The sequence below is a fragment of the Alligator sinensis genome, unplaced genomic scaffold, assembly GCF_000455745.1.
Source record: "Alligator sinensis unplaced genomic scaffold, ASM45574v1 scaffold227_1, whole genome shotgun sequence".
NCBI classification, from domain to species: domain Eukaryota; kingdom Metazoa; phylum Chordata; order Crocodylia; family Alligatoridae; genus Alligator; species Alligator sinensis.
Genome location: NW_005841966.1, coordinates 1,013,051 through 1,032,896, shown reverse-complemented (window position 1 = coordinate 1,032,896; position 19,846 = coordinate 1,013,051). Strand labels below are relative to the sequence as shown.

At 39.1% G+C, this 19,846-nt stretch overlaps 1 protein-coding gene across 7 annotated transcripts in view; it reads left to right on the top strand.

Annotated features, from left to right (window-relative positions):
* The window catches only part of ZNF608 (zinc finger protein 608), a 102,822-nt gene extending 90,792 nt beyond the window's left edge, over window positions 1-12,030 (top strand). For 4 of the 7 annotated variants that reach the window (XM_014518554.2, XM_025200403.1, XM_025200407.1 and 1 more), the window contains exons 4-10: window positions 1,677-1,764; window positions 2,237-4,691; window positions 6,433-6,853; window positions 7,410-7,582; window positions 8,597-8,750; window positions 10,009-10,090; window positions 11,080-12,030. In XM_014518554.2, coding sequence (XP_014374040.1) covers window positions 1,677-1,764; window positions 2,237-4,691; window positions 6,433-6,853; window positions 7,410-7,582; window positions 8,597-8,750; window positions 10,009-10,090; window positions 11,080-11,086 — 3,380 coding nt within the window. In that variant the 3' untranslated portion in view covers window positions 11,087-12,030. Of the gene's footprint in view, window positions 1-1,676; window positions 1,765-2,236; window positions 4,692-6,432; window positions 6,854-7,409; window positions 7,583-8,596; window positions 8,751-10,008; window positions 10,095-11,079 lie in introns of those variants that run through there. The other 3 variants (XM_014518555.2, XM_006020717.3, XM_025200405.1) reach the window with 3 other exon arrangements.
* The last annotated feature ends 7,816 nt before the right edge of the window (window positions 12,031-19,846 follow it).

Below are 19,846 nucleotides of genomic sequence, written 5' to 3'. Positions count from 1 at the left end.
CCCCCCCCCCCCCCCCCCCCCCTGCTTTTTCAGGTGTTTGTTTTTTCTTCTAAGGGCATGGGAATAAAATGTATTTTCCCAGCTATTAAGCTGGTTAATAGAAAGGGAAAAAAAGAGATCTTAAAAATAGACTTATTTTTAATCGATTGCCCTAATAGCTATTTTGGATGAATCCTCCGTTTGTTGGAAGCCTGCTTGTAATCATGGTTCAAGATTGGTTTATCTTTTGCCCTTTATACCAAGTTGCCTCAATATATAGAATTTTACTGTCACCTTGTAATAATAGCAACGTAAAACCATACAGGGAACCATTTTCAAATGTGGTATTGAGAATTTTTCAAGGAAATCCCTTCTTCCCTAGTACTTTAGCTAACAGCACTTCAAATACTTTCCTGCTGTTAAAAGGGCCCTGAGGAAATAAGCTGCAGGTTACATGTTTACTTTACATTGGTGCTGCAGAGTGGGATAGCTTTAGTGCAAAATTAGAAATCGCACTGTTAACACAAAGCCAGCAGACAGGCTAGAAACATTTTGGCACAGTGCCATTATTATTTCCATTGTAGAAAAGCTAGAGCTAAGACAAGGGGAGCTTGGAGAAAAACAAAACAGGGAGTTGGGGTTTGCAATCAATATTTAGTTCTTTTAAAACAAATTTCAGTGAACCTGGTAGCATTTTGCACCAAGCCGCCTTTTCTGCCATGGTGGAAAAAGCGTACGTTCACTCCATTGTGTACGTTCTAAAAAGAAATGAGAATTGGTTCAGAATATTACCTTGTGTTTATCTACAGTAGTTATTGAATTAAAGGTGTAATTATGTCGACTAGTCCACAAACATGATTATAAATTGTCTCTGAAAAATGGGTGAGAGAAAAGCTGAATGGTTTCAAATGAAACTCCATTTTTTTTAAAGCCCTTACAATTCATACATAGTACATTTGTTTTTCAGAGAGCAAAATTCTAAGCCTGCATTTGTTGAGCAGGTTTATTTAATTTTTAACAGAAGAATCAATTACACTAAAACTGGCATAGCACTTTCTTTAAAATAGTATTTTTTCTAAAACGCTTTCCTATTTTCATCGCAGATGTGTGAATTGCAAGGTTCACAGTTGGTGAGAGAATGTAGACAATATATAACTTGTACATATTTTGAGGACTGAACTGGACAACCCAGGAGGTCCCTCCTAGCCCAGTGTTCCTATCTCTGCATAACAAACCTTGTCTATATGTGTGCATTCAGATATGTCACCATTGTTGTATCACTGAAAACAAAGCCGATTCTTTTCAGTCACCTACTGATTTAAGCACTAGTAACTGGTACTCAGTTTATGCTGGCTGGCTGCCAAGCGAAAGCAATTATGTGTAATAATAGCAAAATTAAGAGGTGAGCGTTGCTGTTTTACAGCAGGACATGGCAAAAAACCATTTCCTTCTGTCGGCTGCATCTTGATTGCACTCTCTCTCACACATGCACGCACGCATGCAGATACTCACTCTGTCTCTCTCTGTCTCTCTTTTTCCTGTGGGTTTTAACTTGGGGTCAGTGAAATCAAAAGAGGAAGAGTATAGACCACAGTACTTGAAAAAAAAATGAGAATGGAGCTCTCTCTTAAGATAAAAAAGAAAAGAAAAAGTTGTTGTTCTAACTGTGATAATGCTTGTTTCTCTCCCACCTGCAGGTGTCCTAGTGGTAAATGTTACATGGCGGAACAAGACTTATGTCGGGACACTGCTGGACTGCACAAAACATGACTGGGCCCCCCCCAGGTAGGCAGTCATTCTAGATCTGCTTTTTCTCTCCTTTCTCCTTCAATCTCTAGCAAGAAACTGTGCCTAGATTAATAAAAAACAACTGTATATAATTGAAACCAGACAGCAAAGAAATGAGTAATTCTCTATTGCACACTGTAAATGGAGACATTGAGGTGGGATTTTTTAATTTCCTTTTGCTTCATGAATGGGAAAATATATGGAGAATTAAACTGAATTTGAGTGAATTTAAAGTATTTTCTTGGATGTTTAGAATATTTTCTCTCTCTTAAGAATACGGTAGAGGAAATGTTCTTTAATGACATTTTATTTGTGCTGGATGTATTCCTATTTGAAAGGGGACGTCCTTCCCCTCGCAGTATTGCTAAGGCTGTTGCATGAAGCTGCCTAGTTTTCATGTGTTTGTTTCCTGGTTTCTGGTGATAATTTTTCAGTCTATCTGTTCTGACATCTGTTCTTGTTTACATAGGTTTTGTGAATCACCGACGAGTGACCTGGAAATGCGAGGCGGCCGGGGCAGAGGAAAGCGAGCAAGGTCTGCTGCAGCTGCAGTTGCACCTGGAAATGACACTAGCTTTACAGAAGCAAGAGGACTGCAGAATAAGAACAGAGGCGGTGCCAATGGGAAGGGAAGGCGGGGTAGCCTTAACTCAAGTGGACGTAGGACACCCCCAAATTGTGCAGTGGAGGATGTCAAAGCCAGCCCCTCATCCACAAATAAAAGGAAAAACAAGCCTCCAATGGAGCTAGATTTGAACTCCAGTTCAGAGGACAATAAATCTGGCAAACGTGTTCGTACCAATTCTAGAAGCACTCCGACCACCCCACAGGGGAAACCTGAGAGTACTTTTTTGGACCAAGGGTGCTCTTCTCCAGTGTTGATTGACTGCCCTCACCCCAACTGCAACAAAAAGTACAAGCACATCAATGGACTACGGTACCACCAGGCTCATGCACATTTAGATCCAGAAAACAAACTGGAGTTTGAGCCTGACAGTGAAGACAAGATTTCAGACTGTGAGGAAGCATTAAGTAATGTGGCACTTGAATGCAGTGAGCCAAGCACAAGTTTATCAAGTTTTGATCCTCTAAAAGCACCAACATCTCCTTGCTCCCTTAGTACCCCTGGGACACCCAAGGGGAAAAGGGAGTTGACGAATAATGGCCCAAGTTCAGTTATCAATTCTAAAACAGGCAAGAATTCTGGGAAAAAGAAGGGTCTGAACAGTGAACTGAACAGCCTCCCTGTAATTTCTAATATGGCAGCCACATTGGACAATTGCTCAGTAGCAGACAGTAGTTTGGCTACTGAAATGCCCAAACTGGAAGCTGAAGGGTTAATAGACAAGAAAAATCTGGGGGATAAAGACAAAGGCAAAAAAGCTACTAATTGCAAAGTGGATAAAAACCTTTCAAAACTTAAAACAGCCAGACCCATTGCCCCTGCTCCAGCTCCTACTCCTCCCCAATTAATAGCTATACCCACTACGGCCTTTACAACCACCACTACAGGGACAATACCAGGATTGCCCTCACTAACAACTACTGTTGTTCAGGCTACACCAAAGAGCCCTCCGTTAAAACCTATTCAACCAAAGCCCACAATTATGGGAGAGCCAAGCACTGTAAACCCTGCTCTCACATCACTCAAAGATAAAAAGAAAAAGGAGAAGAGAAAGCTAAAAGACAAAGAAAGCAAAGAGACTGGAAGTCCTAAAATGGATTCTAAGCTGGGAAAGCTAGAGGATTCAAAAGGGTCTGGGAAAGATTTATCTGGACATTTTTTAAAGGACCATCTCAACAAGAATGAAGTGCTAGCTAATGGACTGTCAGAGTCTCAAGAGAGCAGGATGGCAAGTATTAAAGCCGAAGCTGATAAGGTTTACACTTTCACAGACAATGCACCCAGCCCTTCTATAGGGAGTGCCTCCAGAATGGAATGCAGCACTTTGGTGAATGGACAATCTTCTATGGCGCCACTGCATGTGTTGACACAAAATGGTGCAGATAGTGCAACTGCTAAAACCAACAGCCCTGCTTACTCAGATATTTCTGATGCTGCTGATGACGGTGGTTCTGACAGCAGGTCAGAGGGCATGAGGTCCAAGGCCAGCTCTCCTTCAGATATTATTTCTAATAAGGACAGTGTTGTAAAAGGGCATTCTTCAACCACAGCACAATCATCACAAGCAAAAGAGTCCCATTCTCCCTATTACCATGGCTACGATCCTTATTATTCTCCAAGTTACATGCACTCTGGACAGGTCAGCACCCCTGCAGCTGGGAACAGCAGTGCCCAACAGGGGCTAAAGATCAAAAAGGAGAGTGAGGAAGAGGCTGAAAAGAAAGAGAAGGCAGAACCACCAGATTCCAAGAAAAATGAACCCAATTCTAATTTACAGCCACAACACCAGTCAGTAATAACTCAAAGACATCCTGCACTTGCCCAGTCACTTTATTATGGACAGTATGCCTATGGGCTTTACATGGACCAAAAGTCCTTAATGGCCTCCAACCCTGCTTACAGGCAGCAGTATGAAAAATATTATGAGGACCAGAGACTGACAGAACAGAAAATAACACAAGCAGGGAGAGACTGTGAAAGAAAGACTGAACCCCCATTAAAGGAGCTAGGAAAGGATGATAACAAGCAGAAAAATATCCCATCTGCTACTATCTCAAAGGCGCCTTCAACTCCAGAGTCAAGCAAAAATAATGGTAAAATAGGGTCATCAGTCCCTAACAAAACGGAAGAGACAAGCAAGTCACAGATTCTTTCCAGTCACCAGCAACAGCTTCAGTCAGATAGCTTCAAAGCCAAACAAATGGAAAACCACCAGCTTATAAAGGAAGCTGTGGAAATGAAGTCTGTCATGGACTCTATGAAACAGACTGGAGTAGATCCTACCACACGATTTAAACAGGTGAGGTCACTGTAACTTGAACTTTTCTTAAACTGTACACACAGGCTTTTCTGATGTAATTTTGGATTGCATTTTCCTGTCTTTCCTGAGGGCTAATTTTGCCCTCCTTTCTCACACTGAGCAGTACTCCTCATCCCTTGAGTACGCATATTATTGCTTTTCATAGGGCTGTAGAAGAGGGAGGATATATCCAGTGGAGGGTGACAGAATCCAGGTTTTAAAAATTAATTCATTAAAAAAGAATCTTAATTATACATAATCCATATTTTACATGTAGAAATAACATTGCACACAGTTATTCTGCTTAGTTCAGAAAACTGGAATTTTAAACAAGATAAGCATGCTTTGTTGTGAATGAGCTTAAAATAGATTTGAAGAGTAGTTTACTTTTTTTTTTAATGCCAGTTTACATTTATTAAAGATGGATGAGCAGATCTTTGAAGAGCTGACTTGAAGCTCACCTGTTTTATCCCAACTTAATTTGACCTTTCCAAAACAGTTAAGGGAGCATCCTTCCCTGTCTCTGCTCATACACCCTTCAGCTGAAGTCTAAGGCAAAACAGGCCTACACAGTGGATAAAATCACGGGCCCATTGATTTCATTGAAGTCAGGATTTCATCCAGTGGTGATGCCTGTCCTTCCCAGGTCCTGGACTGCCTGAAGGAATACACTTCATTCAAGTGTACACTCCATGATATTAATGTATCTCTACTGCAGATCAGTATTTCAGCAATAGATGCTTCACATTCTGACATTTGGTGCATCCTAGATTCCCCATTCACAAACTGGCTTTCAGGATAGGATGGGGTCAAGAGAAAGAGGATTATGGAACTAGATAGCAAGTAGAAAGTAGATGGTAGGTACTATCTAAAGATTTGAGAAGATTTCTAAACACTCAGTTGACTATTTCAACTAAATCATCAATGGTTATTAAATTAATCTATCATTGTTTTTTATGCTATGAAGGTTGACTGTTGTACAAAACAAAATAATCAGCTATGTATGCCTTACATAGAAAAGAGCATCTTTTCATTAATGTTCAATAAAGATAGTTATGTTTTATGTCACCCTGCAGAGAAATCAGGAACTTTATAACATGTTTGCAAATTGATTTGTAATAGTTGTGCATTTCTCATGCCTGGCCTTCATCCTACAAATATTTGTGCACATTTATAATTCTACATGTGCAGATAGTCCCACTGAGTTGAATGGAAGTACCTAAATGTCTAACATACATTTAATATGTAACTGTTTGCAAGATCAGAGCTGCTATAACTACCTTTTTAGAGACATCCATTTTTCAGGTTTATCATTCCAGGTAATGTGAATGTTCTGACATAACATTAAGTAGCTTGAATATTGTGATTTATGGGTGTTATCGCACTGATAGGAAAATTTCTTTATAGAAATTAATTGAAATATGTATTTTATGTAGAGTGTGATCACAGAACTATAATACACCATATGTATGCATTTTATGATTAAACAAGTCAAAGGCACAGGGAAGGATATAAGATAGAGCAATTTTATTGCATTCTAGTAACAGTTTATTGTTATTACATTGTAATATTGGCTTAAAGGCATGCTGACCTAGTAACAAGCAAGTTTCTCCTAAAATATGTGTAATCTAGGTGGATTATTAAAACTGCTGTAAAAAGGCATTTTCTCAGAGATGAGAAATACTGATAATGAACGTTTCAAAACACAAAATAAAAATAAAATTGTGTTTCTTCTCTACAGCAGGACCCAGATTCAAGAACATGGCATCATTATGTCTATCAGCCCAAATACCTTGATCAGCAAAAATCAGAAGAACTTGATCGGGAGAAAAAGTTAAAAGAGGACAGTCCTAGAAAAACACCTAATAAGGAAAGTTCTGTACCGAACCTTCCTGTCTCATTAGCAAGCATTAAAGAGGAGCCTAAAGAGGTCAAGCGTTCTGATTCCCAATCAGTGGAAGACAGCAAGATAAAAAATGATGATCGAAAGACTCCTGTAAATTGGAAGGACTCTCGAGGTGCTAGAGTTGCAGTTTCCTCACCGATGAGTCAGCATCAGTCATATATCCAGTACTTGCACGCTTATCCTTACCCACAGATGTATGATCCCAACCATCCTGCATACCGTGCCGTCTCTCCCGTTCTAATGCACAGCTATCCTGGTATGTATTCTGGAACTACCTTTTGCACTTTAATAAAGATTTACACACGAACAGTGTAGTAGTGCCTGCATTTTAATACCGGCAGTTAGCAGCTCAGCTAAATTAGAAGCTTCAAGGATGACATTTGTTTTGCTTGTTCTTATGCAAGGGAAAGTTCTATAGATGAAAGCTGATTTAATACAAGATGCTCCTTTTATGAACTGTCAGAGTTCCCAACTACAGTTTCCACAACCCTTGACAGTCTGCTATTGCTGTGAGACTGACAGATAGTTTATTGCCTATAAAAATATTCTAAGCACTTACTGTCAGAACCATTATAGTTACTATTCCTTTCACTTAAGAGGACCCATAAATGTCTGAAATGGCTCTAAGCTCAACCCTCTTTATAACCCCCATTCATCAGGGTGAATTAGCTGAAGAAAGTCAAGGAACAAAGATACAATGTTATAGTCATATGATCCATTTCCGATGTTATCCCCTGTATTAGAATTCCCACATTGGTGTAACCAAAATGTAAACACGGTAACTTGATGTGGCATTTATTGTTTATCTGCAGGGGCCTATCTCTCTCCAGGATTTCATTATCCTGTTTATGGGAAGATGTCAGGGAGAGAAGAGGCGGAGAAAGTCAATACCAGCCCTAGCATCAATGCGAAATCAACCACTGAATCTAAAGCACTGGATTTGCTCCAGCAGCATGCCAACCAGTACCGCAGCAAGTCCCCTGCTGTAAGGCTTCCTCTGTTGTTATTGAAGATCAATACATACATTGGGGGATGGAAAGGAAAAGGGGAGAGAACATCACCTTAAAAAACTGCCTATATTTGGAGTCATGTTATGAATTCAAGTTGTCTTCTTTTTCTTTTTTCTTTTCTTTTCTTTTTAATATACCAATACTTGAAGGAAAATAATTTCAGATTAGGTGTGTCCTTGGCAGAAATTGGAAGTGACAAATATAATAGAGTTCTGTGCTAAGATTCTTCTTAACTTACGTAAATAGATTCATATGGAAATTTAGATTCAGAGAGACCTGTTGGTGCATGGCACAGTTTATTGCAGTTTGCCAGGATGCTCCTGTTTGAAACAGATAATGCAATGAGAAGTTGAGCTGTGGGATTTGGTAATATCCCTTCAATATTCTTGCTGCAGAGCCATATCTTCTAGTAGCAGATTACTGAAATCTGTCTTGAAGATCGCCATGTCGGAGCAAACATGGTTAGTTTGCTTTCAGATAAATTGGTGCCCGTTTTAATTGATGAAAGCATGTCACAGGCCCTAATTCTATTTTTAAAAGCAATCCCGTGATCCTGAGCTCAGTCGAGTGCTGGTTTGTTCCCCAGGGCAAATTAGTGAAATGTGAGGGTTAATTTATGTTCTCTGTCTGCAGCCCAAATAGACTGTCTGAAGAGCCATAGATCAGCTGAGCGTAAGGGAGCCCAGACCAGGCCTCCTACAAAACTTGTGGGAGAGGTTATGACTTGAAGGTGCTAAGTGCTGCCTGAGAATCCCTGTACCTTGGGGAATCTTCCAGTGCCTCGTTATGAGATAGCTTGGCACCCAGGGAGTAGTGCAGATCTGCTCGAGTGAACTGCAGAATCAGGTCCATGGTTTGAATGTTCCTTAGGCTATTGCCAAATAACCAGGGCATGTATGCATGTTAATAAGCACCCCCTCCCCTACTTTTTTTTTTTTTTTTTTTTTTACATATATGACATCAGTTCTCTTTCATCTTTCTATTGTTAGCCTGTGGAAAAATCGGCAGCTGAGCGTGAGCGGGAAGCAGAAAGAGAGCGGGATCGTCACTCCCCCTTTAGTCAGCGGCACCTTCATACGCACCACCACACACACGTTGGAATGGGTTACCCACTTATCCCAGGTCAATATGACCCATTTCAAGGTGAGCAGAGGTTACCAGTTGTAGGTTCATTGTGTTGTGATGCTATTTAATTGATGTAGCAATTATAATGTGAAGTGTTTTTAATAAAGAGACCGACCTTTACTTAAATGTAAACCACTTTTTCTGGTTTAGGAAAACGGCTTGAAAATACTTGGCTAGGAGTAGGAGCTGTACGATCAAATTACACTGTAACTATATTTTCGCTCCTGGGTGATGCTGCCTTTGAATTAAAAAATTGATTGTCAGCAAATTATTAACATTTTACTTATTACTGTTGATATCATTTGCATGAATATTTTGAGTCATAATACAAACTGACACTCACTGATTAGCAAGACCCAAAGGAGTTAAAAAATATATAAATCTCTTACATAATTAGTCTTCTGCAAACAATGGAGAAGAGAGAGACGGTTTTATTTTGAAGACTTTTATGTACAATTGGGACTTTGCAGTCAACCTTGAGATTCTTACAGCCTGAACTTCCTAAATAGCATGTGAACTGTTTGTATTTAAGTGAATATAGCAAACGGGGGGGAAAAAACACAATAAAAGACGCTAGAAAAAAATTGTTCATTCTCCCTAATTTATACCTGTCTTTGACTGTTTTCCCTAACATTGTATTCTATCAGAATTAAAAAGCAGATTCACTCCCATGTAGCAAAGTACATACTAGCATAATTTGCAGCTAAAATGACATTAATTTATTATATTCACTCAGTGCCTTCGGATTCATTTTTCTGTGTAAAAAGTCTTGAAATTTCTAACTTTGATTCAGTGATTCCATATGCCTTATGGGATGCATTATGCTCATTCAATAGGAAAAATGTAAAAATGATAAGTTATTACGAAAGCATTGTATTCCAAGCAGCTAGCATGTCGTTTCTGTAATTCACTGTGACTTTTGATTCTTGTTGTTTCCATTATTTCTACTGAGCTTCCTATTCAGGAATTTATACAAACCATTTAGCACCATGCAGTGCAGTGCTTGGAAAGGAATACAATAAGGTAGAATGCCATATTTTCTTGTAAAATGCCTATTAAGGAGAGCTCAGTACATTGTAAACAGGCATATTGGTCAGACTAGGCAGGTTGTCTTACCTTTCTTCCATGAAATATTTCACATATGTGTTTGCTGTAAAATGATTTGCTGCTGTTTGTGGTTCATGTTGTTTTGCACTGACGGCTATCACTACCATTTCCCTGAACACCACAAAATCCAGAAATATATCCACATTCTTTTCTTTCTCCTTTTCTTCAGGGTTGACGTCTGCTGCCCTTGTTGCCACTCAGCAGGTGGCTGCTCAGGCATCTGCATCTGGTATGTTTCCTGCACAAAGAAGGTAAATATCCAGTAAATCTTGAATTACACTTACATAGACATCTTAATAAGGAGGTGAGAAAGCAAATAATAGGTTTCTTAGTCTGGAGGGTCTACATCACTAGAGATTGCAGTTTTTATGGAGGAGAGAACAGTTGTTGGGATTTAGGGTTAATTGTAGCTTTATTCTTCTTAACATGACACATGTCTTTTACTGTTGTCCTTTAATCATAATGTCGATAATTAATCAGTGATACAGACTGCTTGTCTTCTGTGATTTTCATAGAATATCATTTAGGTCTTGGCAACGTTTAGGCCATTATGAAATATAATGAAGAATTACAATTATTTAAAAGGTAGTGGAGGGGGAACTATCTGACTAAACTTCTCTTATGTAGTCCCAATGGGCGCCTAGCTCACTAATTTTCAGATGCTTTTATTTTACATTTAAAACTTGTATAAGAATTGTGCCTTTGCCTTTTAATTACTTGCTTGCTTTTAGGTAGGATTTATTTTTCCACCTCTAAAGGGAAAGAAAACCTTGTATGTAATAAATATCCTGTTTTAAGTGAAAAGTTCAATCCTGCCTAACTGTGGAGTCTATACCAGTGCCTCCATGATAAATCTGACCTGGTATTACAAATTCTTTGATACTATCCCAACTCCAAGGATGCCTGATGTTTTTCTTAGAGCCCCAGGTCCTGGTGGCAAGTTACTGTACAAGAATATCTGTTCTCATTTGATTAAAAAGCAAAGTTATATCTGTTGGAAGGAAAACCAGAAATGTGATCCAAGTGGATCCTAAAGGTTCAGAAACCAGAGAACAGCTCCTCAGAACTCTATTACTTTAAAACATCTCACCATGGTTAAGGAGACCCGATTCATGATCTTTGACCATTAGAGTTTTCCAATGTAAATTTATTATTTTTTGGTTTTTATGCATTTTCTGTGTTCAGTAAATGATAGAAGAGGGACAATGTATTAAAAACTTCTGTTTTCTTTCTTTTCCAGAGAATGATGAGCTTGGAAATGTACATTGTCATGTGACTGGATCACATGAGGAAGCGCTTTATTACAAACATCAGTTCCATGGTGTTAATTTGAAATGCCTTAATGGCAGGCAAAAACCAGTCATTTCATTTTTGTAAATTGCAGATTTTATCAGAGTAACAAATGTTGCTGTAATTAGACTTCTGTTTTTTATATATATATATATGCGTATATATATATAAATATATATATATATATATTCTTTACTTTTTTGTATCAGTAACCAGGCTCGCACACAGGGTCTGCTGCTAAGTTGCAAACCACACAGTAAATGAGAAATGTATTTGTCATGTTTAGAAAGTGTTAACCACAAAAGGCTGTTTGTTTCTTTTCTCCTCTTTTTGCTTTTTAATTGTAAATAAATAATGTTATGTATCAGTGTGCCGGAACCTTGCATACCCTTCTAATATTACCCACAAGCCTTCAGAGAGGCTAACTGTGATGATGACACTTTGGTACAATTTAGATGTCTATTTGGTGGCTCCTATTAAGATTCATCAGTGTAAAATGTTACTGTACTCACTGTTTCATTGTAATTGTGTATTGTGAGAGATATACATTTGGAAGGCATGGGGTTGCCAGTACCACAAAAACTGTGTTGTACATAATGTATAGATTTTAAATGGGGAAATAATGAGCATCTGTGAATAATGAAATGTCTTTTTTGATAATCTTGAATGGCAAATAACCCAATAGCCTGCATACCAGAAGACATCTGTGATTGTTCTATTACTTGAATAGTCCTGCAGTCTTTTTTTTAATGTTTACAATTATCCAGTTTTAGAAGAGAGACTTTAATGCCATTGCCTGGTTACTTGTTTTATGCTGTAATCTAGTTTATTTTATGTAAAATGTATATTGAATGCTTTCATTTTTATACCTGCCTTAAATAATTTGGCAATCAGAATAAAAAAAAAGTTGTTTTTGTATGTTTTGGCGTCTGTCTCGACTTGCTTTCTTTAGGCCGACTTAAATATGGTGTGTCCTAGACACCAGCAGGTGCATGTGACGGAGTCTGGAGGCACCATGCAGCTGCTGGTATGCTCAGAAGTACTTCTGGCTTGAGTCCCAGCCATGCAAACCAGTTTAGCAGTATTTCCCTTAAATAGCATGCAAGATGATCACATGCCTTCCATGTCCAGCCTGCTGTCACCTCACCCCTTTTCTTTCCCTTTCAGACCTGTGGGGCTACAGCCAAAATCTACTGCTGTCAATGAAGTCTTTGCACTGATTTCAATACATGGTACCCATGGCTTATATTTCTATTTAAATAACTAATGCCTTCATTTGAGAAATAACCAGCTGCGTACATTATATGTCCTGGGCCAAACTTTGCCCTATGCGCTATCCGTAAAACCTCCCTTAAGTGTAATGTGTGCACCAAAATGTAGTGTGTGCAGGCACAGCCTGCATCTGGTTCTGTTGCAAGCCCTGCTGCCTCAGTGTGAATAGAAGTTGTATAGTTATATAGAAAATGTAGTGTCTGCCAGTGTGGCACCATGAGTTGAGTTAGTATTGATTGAGCCTGTGGCATATTACTTGGTGCCACAAGCCAGTGCCAATCAAGTCCTTACCGAATGCATCGGTATCATATGAATTGGCACAGAATTTGTTTTTGAGTCAGGCACCAGTGTTTTTGTTGAAGGCATTTTAGTAATTAGTAACTATGGGCATTTGTACACATGCTGTTGGGGTGAGGAAGGGGAAAGAACTTTAATTAGAGCACTTCCAAGAGCCACTCAAATTAAAGTGCCACTGTGTCTCCTGTGTCAGCATCCTTGCACTTAAAAATGGTGGCGGGGGTGCTTGAACTAAAGCTCATTCAACAAGCTTTAGTTAAAGCACCCCCACTGCCATTTTTAAGTGCAGGGACACTGATACATGAGACACAGGAGGCTGCTGGAGCATGGCAATTGCCATGCTCCAGCAGACTCAATTAATTGAGTCTGCTCCAATGCGTTGGAATTCCAGTGCATCACAGCAACCTCAGCACTCATGTATAGGCACCCTGTAGTTATTCTCTAACTAGTATTTTTGATTAATGCTGTATCTGTGCCCAGGCTGATAATGTATGGGATGCTGTCTTCCTTGATGCCAATTTGGACCTGTCCTTTTACCCAGTATTGGAGAAAGTGCTCAGTGCCAAAGAGTACACAGCAGAGATAATTGCCTGCTCCAGTGGTTATTTGGAATCAGTCTGAGGGTCTTCAACTGAGCAGTGAGCTCTTTTCAGTCTTTGAGATTGTAGGGCGGTGTCTCTTGGGAGATGGAGGGCTGGCAGCATGAATTTTTACAGCAGAGTCAACAACTTCTTGCTGGTTCACTTCTGAGTCAGAAACTTCTCAGACTAAGCACTCTATCAGATCAAGGTTTACTGGAGAGTCCCTGGCCTTCTGGGTGAATGTCTTGAATGATTTGCAAATCAAGGGATATGGACCTCCCTTAGTAAAGGTACTGGTATATTTACCATTTAGGGGAATTACCCCTCTGCAAGTTTTTTAATCTTGGGGACCGGAGTACAACCACGGAGCAAAAACTCCAGTACTGGTAACTTGAATTAAGCTAATAAGTTACTGTTGCCAATAGATGTAAGAAAAATGAATAGCTTGTACTATAGTATGTACCATATGGCAAGTTAGACAACATCAAGGACACCCAGGTTATTCCAGCTGCCTACCAATGGGTGGTAAGGACAAACTGATTGGCTATTGGGGTCACTCCACCCTTTACCCCAAAGGTAGGCAACGAGCTTGCATGGCCTCTAACAGATGCTGCAACCACAACATTTTTATTGAGGGCTATACCAATGGCAGTGATTGTTTCCTTTCAATGGGGCAAATTCTTATCTTAGTTACACCAACTCCAAGCCAACTGGACTTGCATAGTATAGCATAGAGTGGAATTTGATCTATTACTCTTGGTGACAACCTGCTGACTATGTTAACCTCTACTACACATTCCTAATGCTTTGGAGCAATTACTTTCTACTCCATCATTGGGGCCAGATATAAACAGAAGCAGCTCCATTGGCTTCAGTAGATCTACAAGCTGTGTACACAAGCTGAGGATTTAGCAAACAATGACCATCTCGCTATAAAAACAAAACAAAAACCAACCAAACAAAAAAACAGGCATTGGCCAGCTCATTTCAAAAGACTGATTCTGAATTAGCACAGCAGAAACTGTAGGAAAGAATAGGGGTTAAACTGATGTGTAACAATGAGAGGGGGAAGGCTTACCAGCTGTTAATTCTTCATGACCAGTTCTGCTTAAAAATCAGTGGCAAGGTATAGTTCACCCATTCCCAAACGGTTACTAATTTCTGGGCAACTTGTGACAAGTTTCACTAGAAATGGGCAAAGGGAGACTACAAAAAGCCTCCCTCTATCATTTGTGTGCAGTGAATGAGTCAGCTGTGGTCCCTGACTCTCCCTAGTCCATGGTCTGCTAACTCCTATTACCTCCTGGGAAGAAAAATACTCCACATGGAGCAGGAGGAAGTGGGTCAAACTTTCAGCAGCAACCAACAGAGATGGGGAAGGAGCACATAAAGGGAAGTTACTGTTCAGGTAAGTTTACTCCTTCAGCAGTTCAGCTGTACATTGCTATCAACGTCAGCCATTCCTAAAAGGCACAACTGAACTTTCATATTACAATCTATTTCCCATTAAGCTCAATTGCCCAATTTCCATAAAAAGGGAAAATAAATAGTTCCCAAAAGCTACTTCTACCCTCAGCAAGATGATGCTTTTATACTTGGAAGTGCTGACCATCAGATGCTGGTAGAAGGTATTATATATCTAGACTCTTAGATACGGAATTACATTAATAATAAGAAGGAGAAAACTGAAAATAAGCACTTGCAATCAATTTTCACAGCAGCTCTTTAATTATGTGGCACATCCTTCAACCAGGGAATTCTAGGATGTTTTATAGAGTACTTCATTTTCACAATTCAAGCAGAATTTTATTTAAAACATTTAAAGACAAATACACTTTCCCCCTTTTCATTTAGTTAATGCTACTCAAGAAAATGTTAATAATTGTGTTGCTAAGCACATTACTTGCAGTGGCTTTATAGAGATTATATCATAAATATGCCCTTGTAATGGGGCCTGAAAATAAGACCAGCAAACCCCGGTTTCTGGAACAGAATCTAATATTCTTCACCAATCAAACGAGAAAAGAAGAAATCATTCATAGTATATGTCAGAAAAATGGATGATGATAATTTTTTTTTTCAGTGTTTAAACTGGCTTTCAGAGGATCTTTGTTTCCTGATGATTATGTTTTAATTGGAAGTGCTATCCCATTTAGTTTCACGAACACACACTGTAACAGTACCCTTAAAGCAATAAATAAGCACTATTCCAGCATCACCAAACTCAAATGATGGAAATCATGCAATTAAGGTACCGTGTTATATTATTAAAAATAACTTAAAGTTAGTGCTTTCAACACCATTTCAAAGTCTAATGAAACAGAACTATATATACTTGGTGTAAAAGGCTTCATTCACCTATAATAAGAGCAGCTTTCAAAGCCCCCAAAGTACACCTCTATATAATCTTACGGTGAAAAATAGCATGTTTTCTGCATGATTAATATTATCAGGCTGCGAGTAATAATTACCTTTGCTAAATCCTAAAGTTTGCTAATTTATCAGACAAGATGAGAATTTTCAGAATTGCTATGGATGTTGAAAGCACTATTTAGCATATGCTGCATAAAAATTACTAACAGCCACCATGAGGATTTTAATAGGGTCTAGTCTTCCATCACTGCAAATGAGTAACTTTAGCTGATGTTAATGGATTTCTGTGTGCATCAAAGATCCTTAAAGAGATGGCTAAGAAAGTGAAAATGCACTATCTTCATAGATTTTTTTCCCATAATGAAGCAGAGTCAACTTGTAAGAATCATATACACAAAAAAGGTCATTCACTGTTCTCAGTTTGAAGCAGAACCCTCCCTGGGGTCAGTGATAGTAGTATGGTGACAGCTGTATAGTGATTCAAAGTAGGAATAGGAAAGTAGGAGACTAAGTCATTAGGAACCCTTATTTTCCAAAAGCATAGCAACGACTTCTCTGCAATATTTTCCATTTTCCATATTGTAAGGAAAAATGAAAATGTAATATGACTTTAAAAAATATATAATTAAAATAAAGCTATACACTATTCCACCTATTAAGCATCTAAGACATAAGACACCAAATTGTGATCTTTTGACCCCCTGTTCAAGTTCCTGGAAATCCATCAATGCATCTACTTTTATACCATGCCATCATCTTTTCTTAAGAATAAGCTATAAAAAAGCAACAACAAGAGAGAGGACATATCCGGCTTTTGCATTAATAGATTTTTTTAAAGAATTTGAATAGGATGGATCAATATCTGGCTATGGGTCCTTAGTCCCCCCATACATTGAACTAGAAAACCTTGTTTCTTCTAGCTTTCAAGGGTGAGTCAAACTACTCTATTCTGATGTAGTGATTTTGGGTCGCTAATTAAACGTAAGAGACAAATAAGAAAGCTCACATGTAAAAAAAAAAAAACAGGTTAACTGAATTAAGACTGCTGAAGTGTATTTGCAAATAGCAGTTACTAACAATAAAAAATTACCAATATTTTATCACATACAACATTCACCTTTCCCCACAAAAAAATCAGTTCTCCCAAAACTAGATGCATGTATTAAGCAGTGGAAGATGATTTTTCTGCCCAATATAGAAACACCTGTTTTGGTCCCTGCTCCATAGTGCAGCAGCTGATGCATTACAATTCAGGCAGCTAGAGAAAATCAATTGATTTAACGGCTCCTTGTTCTTCAGTCTAGGAGGTGTTAATGATAGTCTCTCCTTTTTAATGGTCTTGATGTTCCACTAAAGAAGCTAACCTTTCTTGGAGGAATTTTGCTGTCTACTAGCTGTTCTTGGTCTCTCTCCTATTCCAAAGACTTGGAGAATAGCTATTTTCAGAATTATAGATCCACCCATGAAGACCATTCCCAGGTGGCAGCTAGGGTTTCATCTTCAGTTAAGCAGGAAAGGGACAGTGTATCAGGTGAAGGCTCTATCCCTGCTCTATGCAGCCATGATTCAGGACATTTTTTTTTTAATTCATTTTGCTGCTCAAAAACAAGGCATGCATTATATCCTGAGGTGTGCTGTGTGAAGAAAGTAGGGTATCAGTCAAGGCAACATTGACAACATCAGTTCACATGTTTTGCTACCAGACACCATACTACCTAAATATATACACAAACTTCTCAAGTGTACAATATACTTTTTTCCAGTTCCAAAATACTACTACCCACAGTGTGATCACAGCACCATCAGCGGCATAACCTTAACTCTTTGCTCAGCTTGATTAACGCACATATTTTTAACTTGAAAAGTATTTGCTCTAATACTACCTAAGGAAATCAAAGATTAGAGTTAAGGTTTTGAGTTAGAGTGAAATGTTGAGGACTCTAGGAAATGCCAAATTCTCTAAAGGGAAATAATCAGGTTAAGAGAAAATGCAGTTTGAATTATTGCTACAGACTGCTTAATGCAGAATGCTGAGTTTACTAAGGTATGAAATTGGGGCAAATGGAAAACAGCCATCTCTTTGTAGAACTAAAGAAGGATGGATCAATAAATAATGACCCTGCGTTTTCAATTATCTTAGCTAAAGAAACAGAGGCTAAAAGAAACTGTTTGTATGCCCATATGGAATTGGTTTCTTTTCTGAGTTTTGATGGGAAGAGGGATTCAACAGGCCTTTTAAGAATATGTTATAATGTTTTCAGAGAGGAATTTATAAAAAAATGGTTGAAATAGTAACAGGAGACTTTCAGGCATAAGGTAACATGTGATGGAAAGGATGGTGCTAAGATTACAATAAAAAGGAGAGAGAGAGAGATGGATAGAGCAAGATTCTGCCTAAAAAGGGCAGAGAGCAGGAGAAAAACTGTCTGGTTGAAATTCTCTGGGGTGTAAAGATGATGGCAGGTAACGTGAATTTGATGCAATGGGACACAGGAACTTGATGGAAGGCATCTGAGAGGTGCGACCAGAGTGATGGGAGAAGAAGTGATGTTATGGATAGCTTGCAAAAGAAAAAGGTAAACAGCTGACTAGCCAGAAAAGAAAAAAAATGAAATTAACAAGGTATCAGATCAGCAAAACACATACAGGGGTTTAAACCTGCAGCCAGAGAAGAGAAGGAAGCTACAGGAGGTGAGTGAGAAAGATGAATCTTACACTGATATTTAGGCTGGAGTGAAACCAGTCGTTAGAGGAGAGATGCAAGAGGAGTTGTGGGAATGAGCTTGATGCTCTGCAATAGTCAGTCATCATTGGGAGAAACTAAAGTAGGAAACCACAGATTTTTGTCACTCCCTGTGCCACTGTGTGCCTTTCCCATCTCTCATATATTTGAGAATCAGGGCTGCTCTATTGCACACTGGCCAATATAGGTTTTTAAAAGGCCAATATATCACCGACCAGAGAGAAATGGTTCTCTAGGCATATCTCCAACTATGTCACTGCATCAGGCACCAGGAGAACATAGCGTACATTCAGCTATGGCAGTTCTAAGTGTTTCCTGATGCCAGGGCGAATCTGCAGCAAATTGGTTCTGCTGGGATGTATATAGCTGAATGTACCCACCCTGTTCAAAACCTCAAGCCCATCTTGGCCAGCCATCTTAGCAAAATAGACCACTCTCTCTAATTAAGATGCAGGGGACTTTGGTAAATGATAATTGTTATTTGTTATTAATTCTCTTCTATTCCAACCAATTTATACTAGTGCAAGAACAGACCCATGGCAATAACAGGGCCCTTTCTGAGGTATTCAGTCTATTTGAGGAAGACGACTACTGCTAGGACCTCCACTGTATTAACTGAACTCTACAGAGCACATAGAAACATGGAAAAACAAATAAGGCTGATTGTCATGTTCCCTCTGCAGGTTCCAGGTAATAAGAAGGGGCTGCCAGGTCAAAGAACATGCACTGGGATGCAAACTGTGAAGGGAAAGGCAGCATCTACTCCTTGGTTACATCGGTGGGGAAGAGGAAGAGATAGACTTGGACTATGACTTGCTGCTGCTGGGGTGATGAGCTTAAGCTGGAGCCAACAGGGACCAAACTGTTCCTTTGTGCATTAATATGACTCCTATATGTACCATATGTGGTATCAGGTTAACATAGGAAGGACCTAGGCTTGCTGTGAGAGGGGCAGCGGTTGAGCTTTTCTGATGTTTGGCTAGGTCTGCTGATCTTATACCCCACATTACCTTCACTCTTTACTGGTCCTTTGGAGCCTTGGCCTTTACACAGCTCAAGTATAGGTGTATATACCATGCCTGGGTGTTGACATGTGGAAGCATGGCCATTTTCTGGCTTTGGAGATGTCAGCCATTCTAACCTCCTGGATGTGGTTTACTGTTGCAAAGCCTGTAAGATGCTGCAAGTGTTAAACCCAAAGAAACACCAAGGAGAAGAAAGAGCAGTGAAGAAAAACAGTAAATGACACTGGCTGTTAGTTTCTCTTACAGACTCAAGGATGTAATGAAGCTATAACATTAATTATCATTTAAACTGCTGCTTACCTATACCAATCAGAGCAATTCATTCTGGTTACTTACACATTCTCTCTGAAACCACACTAAATCAGAACCACCAGTAGTGTGAATTTATAAGGTCTGTTTTGCTGAAGATGCACTAATGACCCAGGC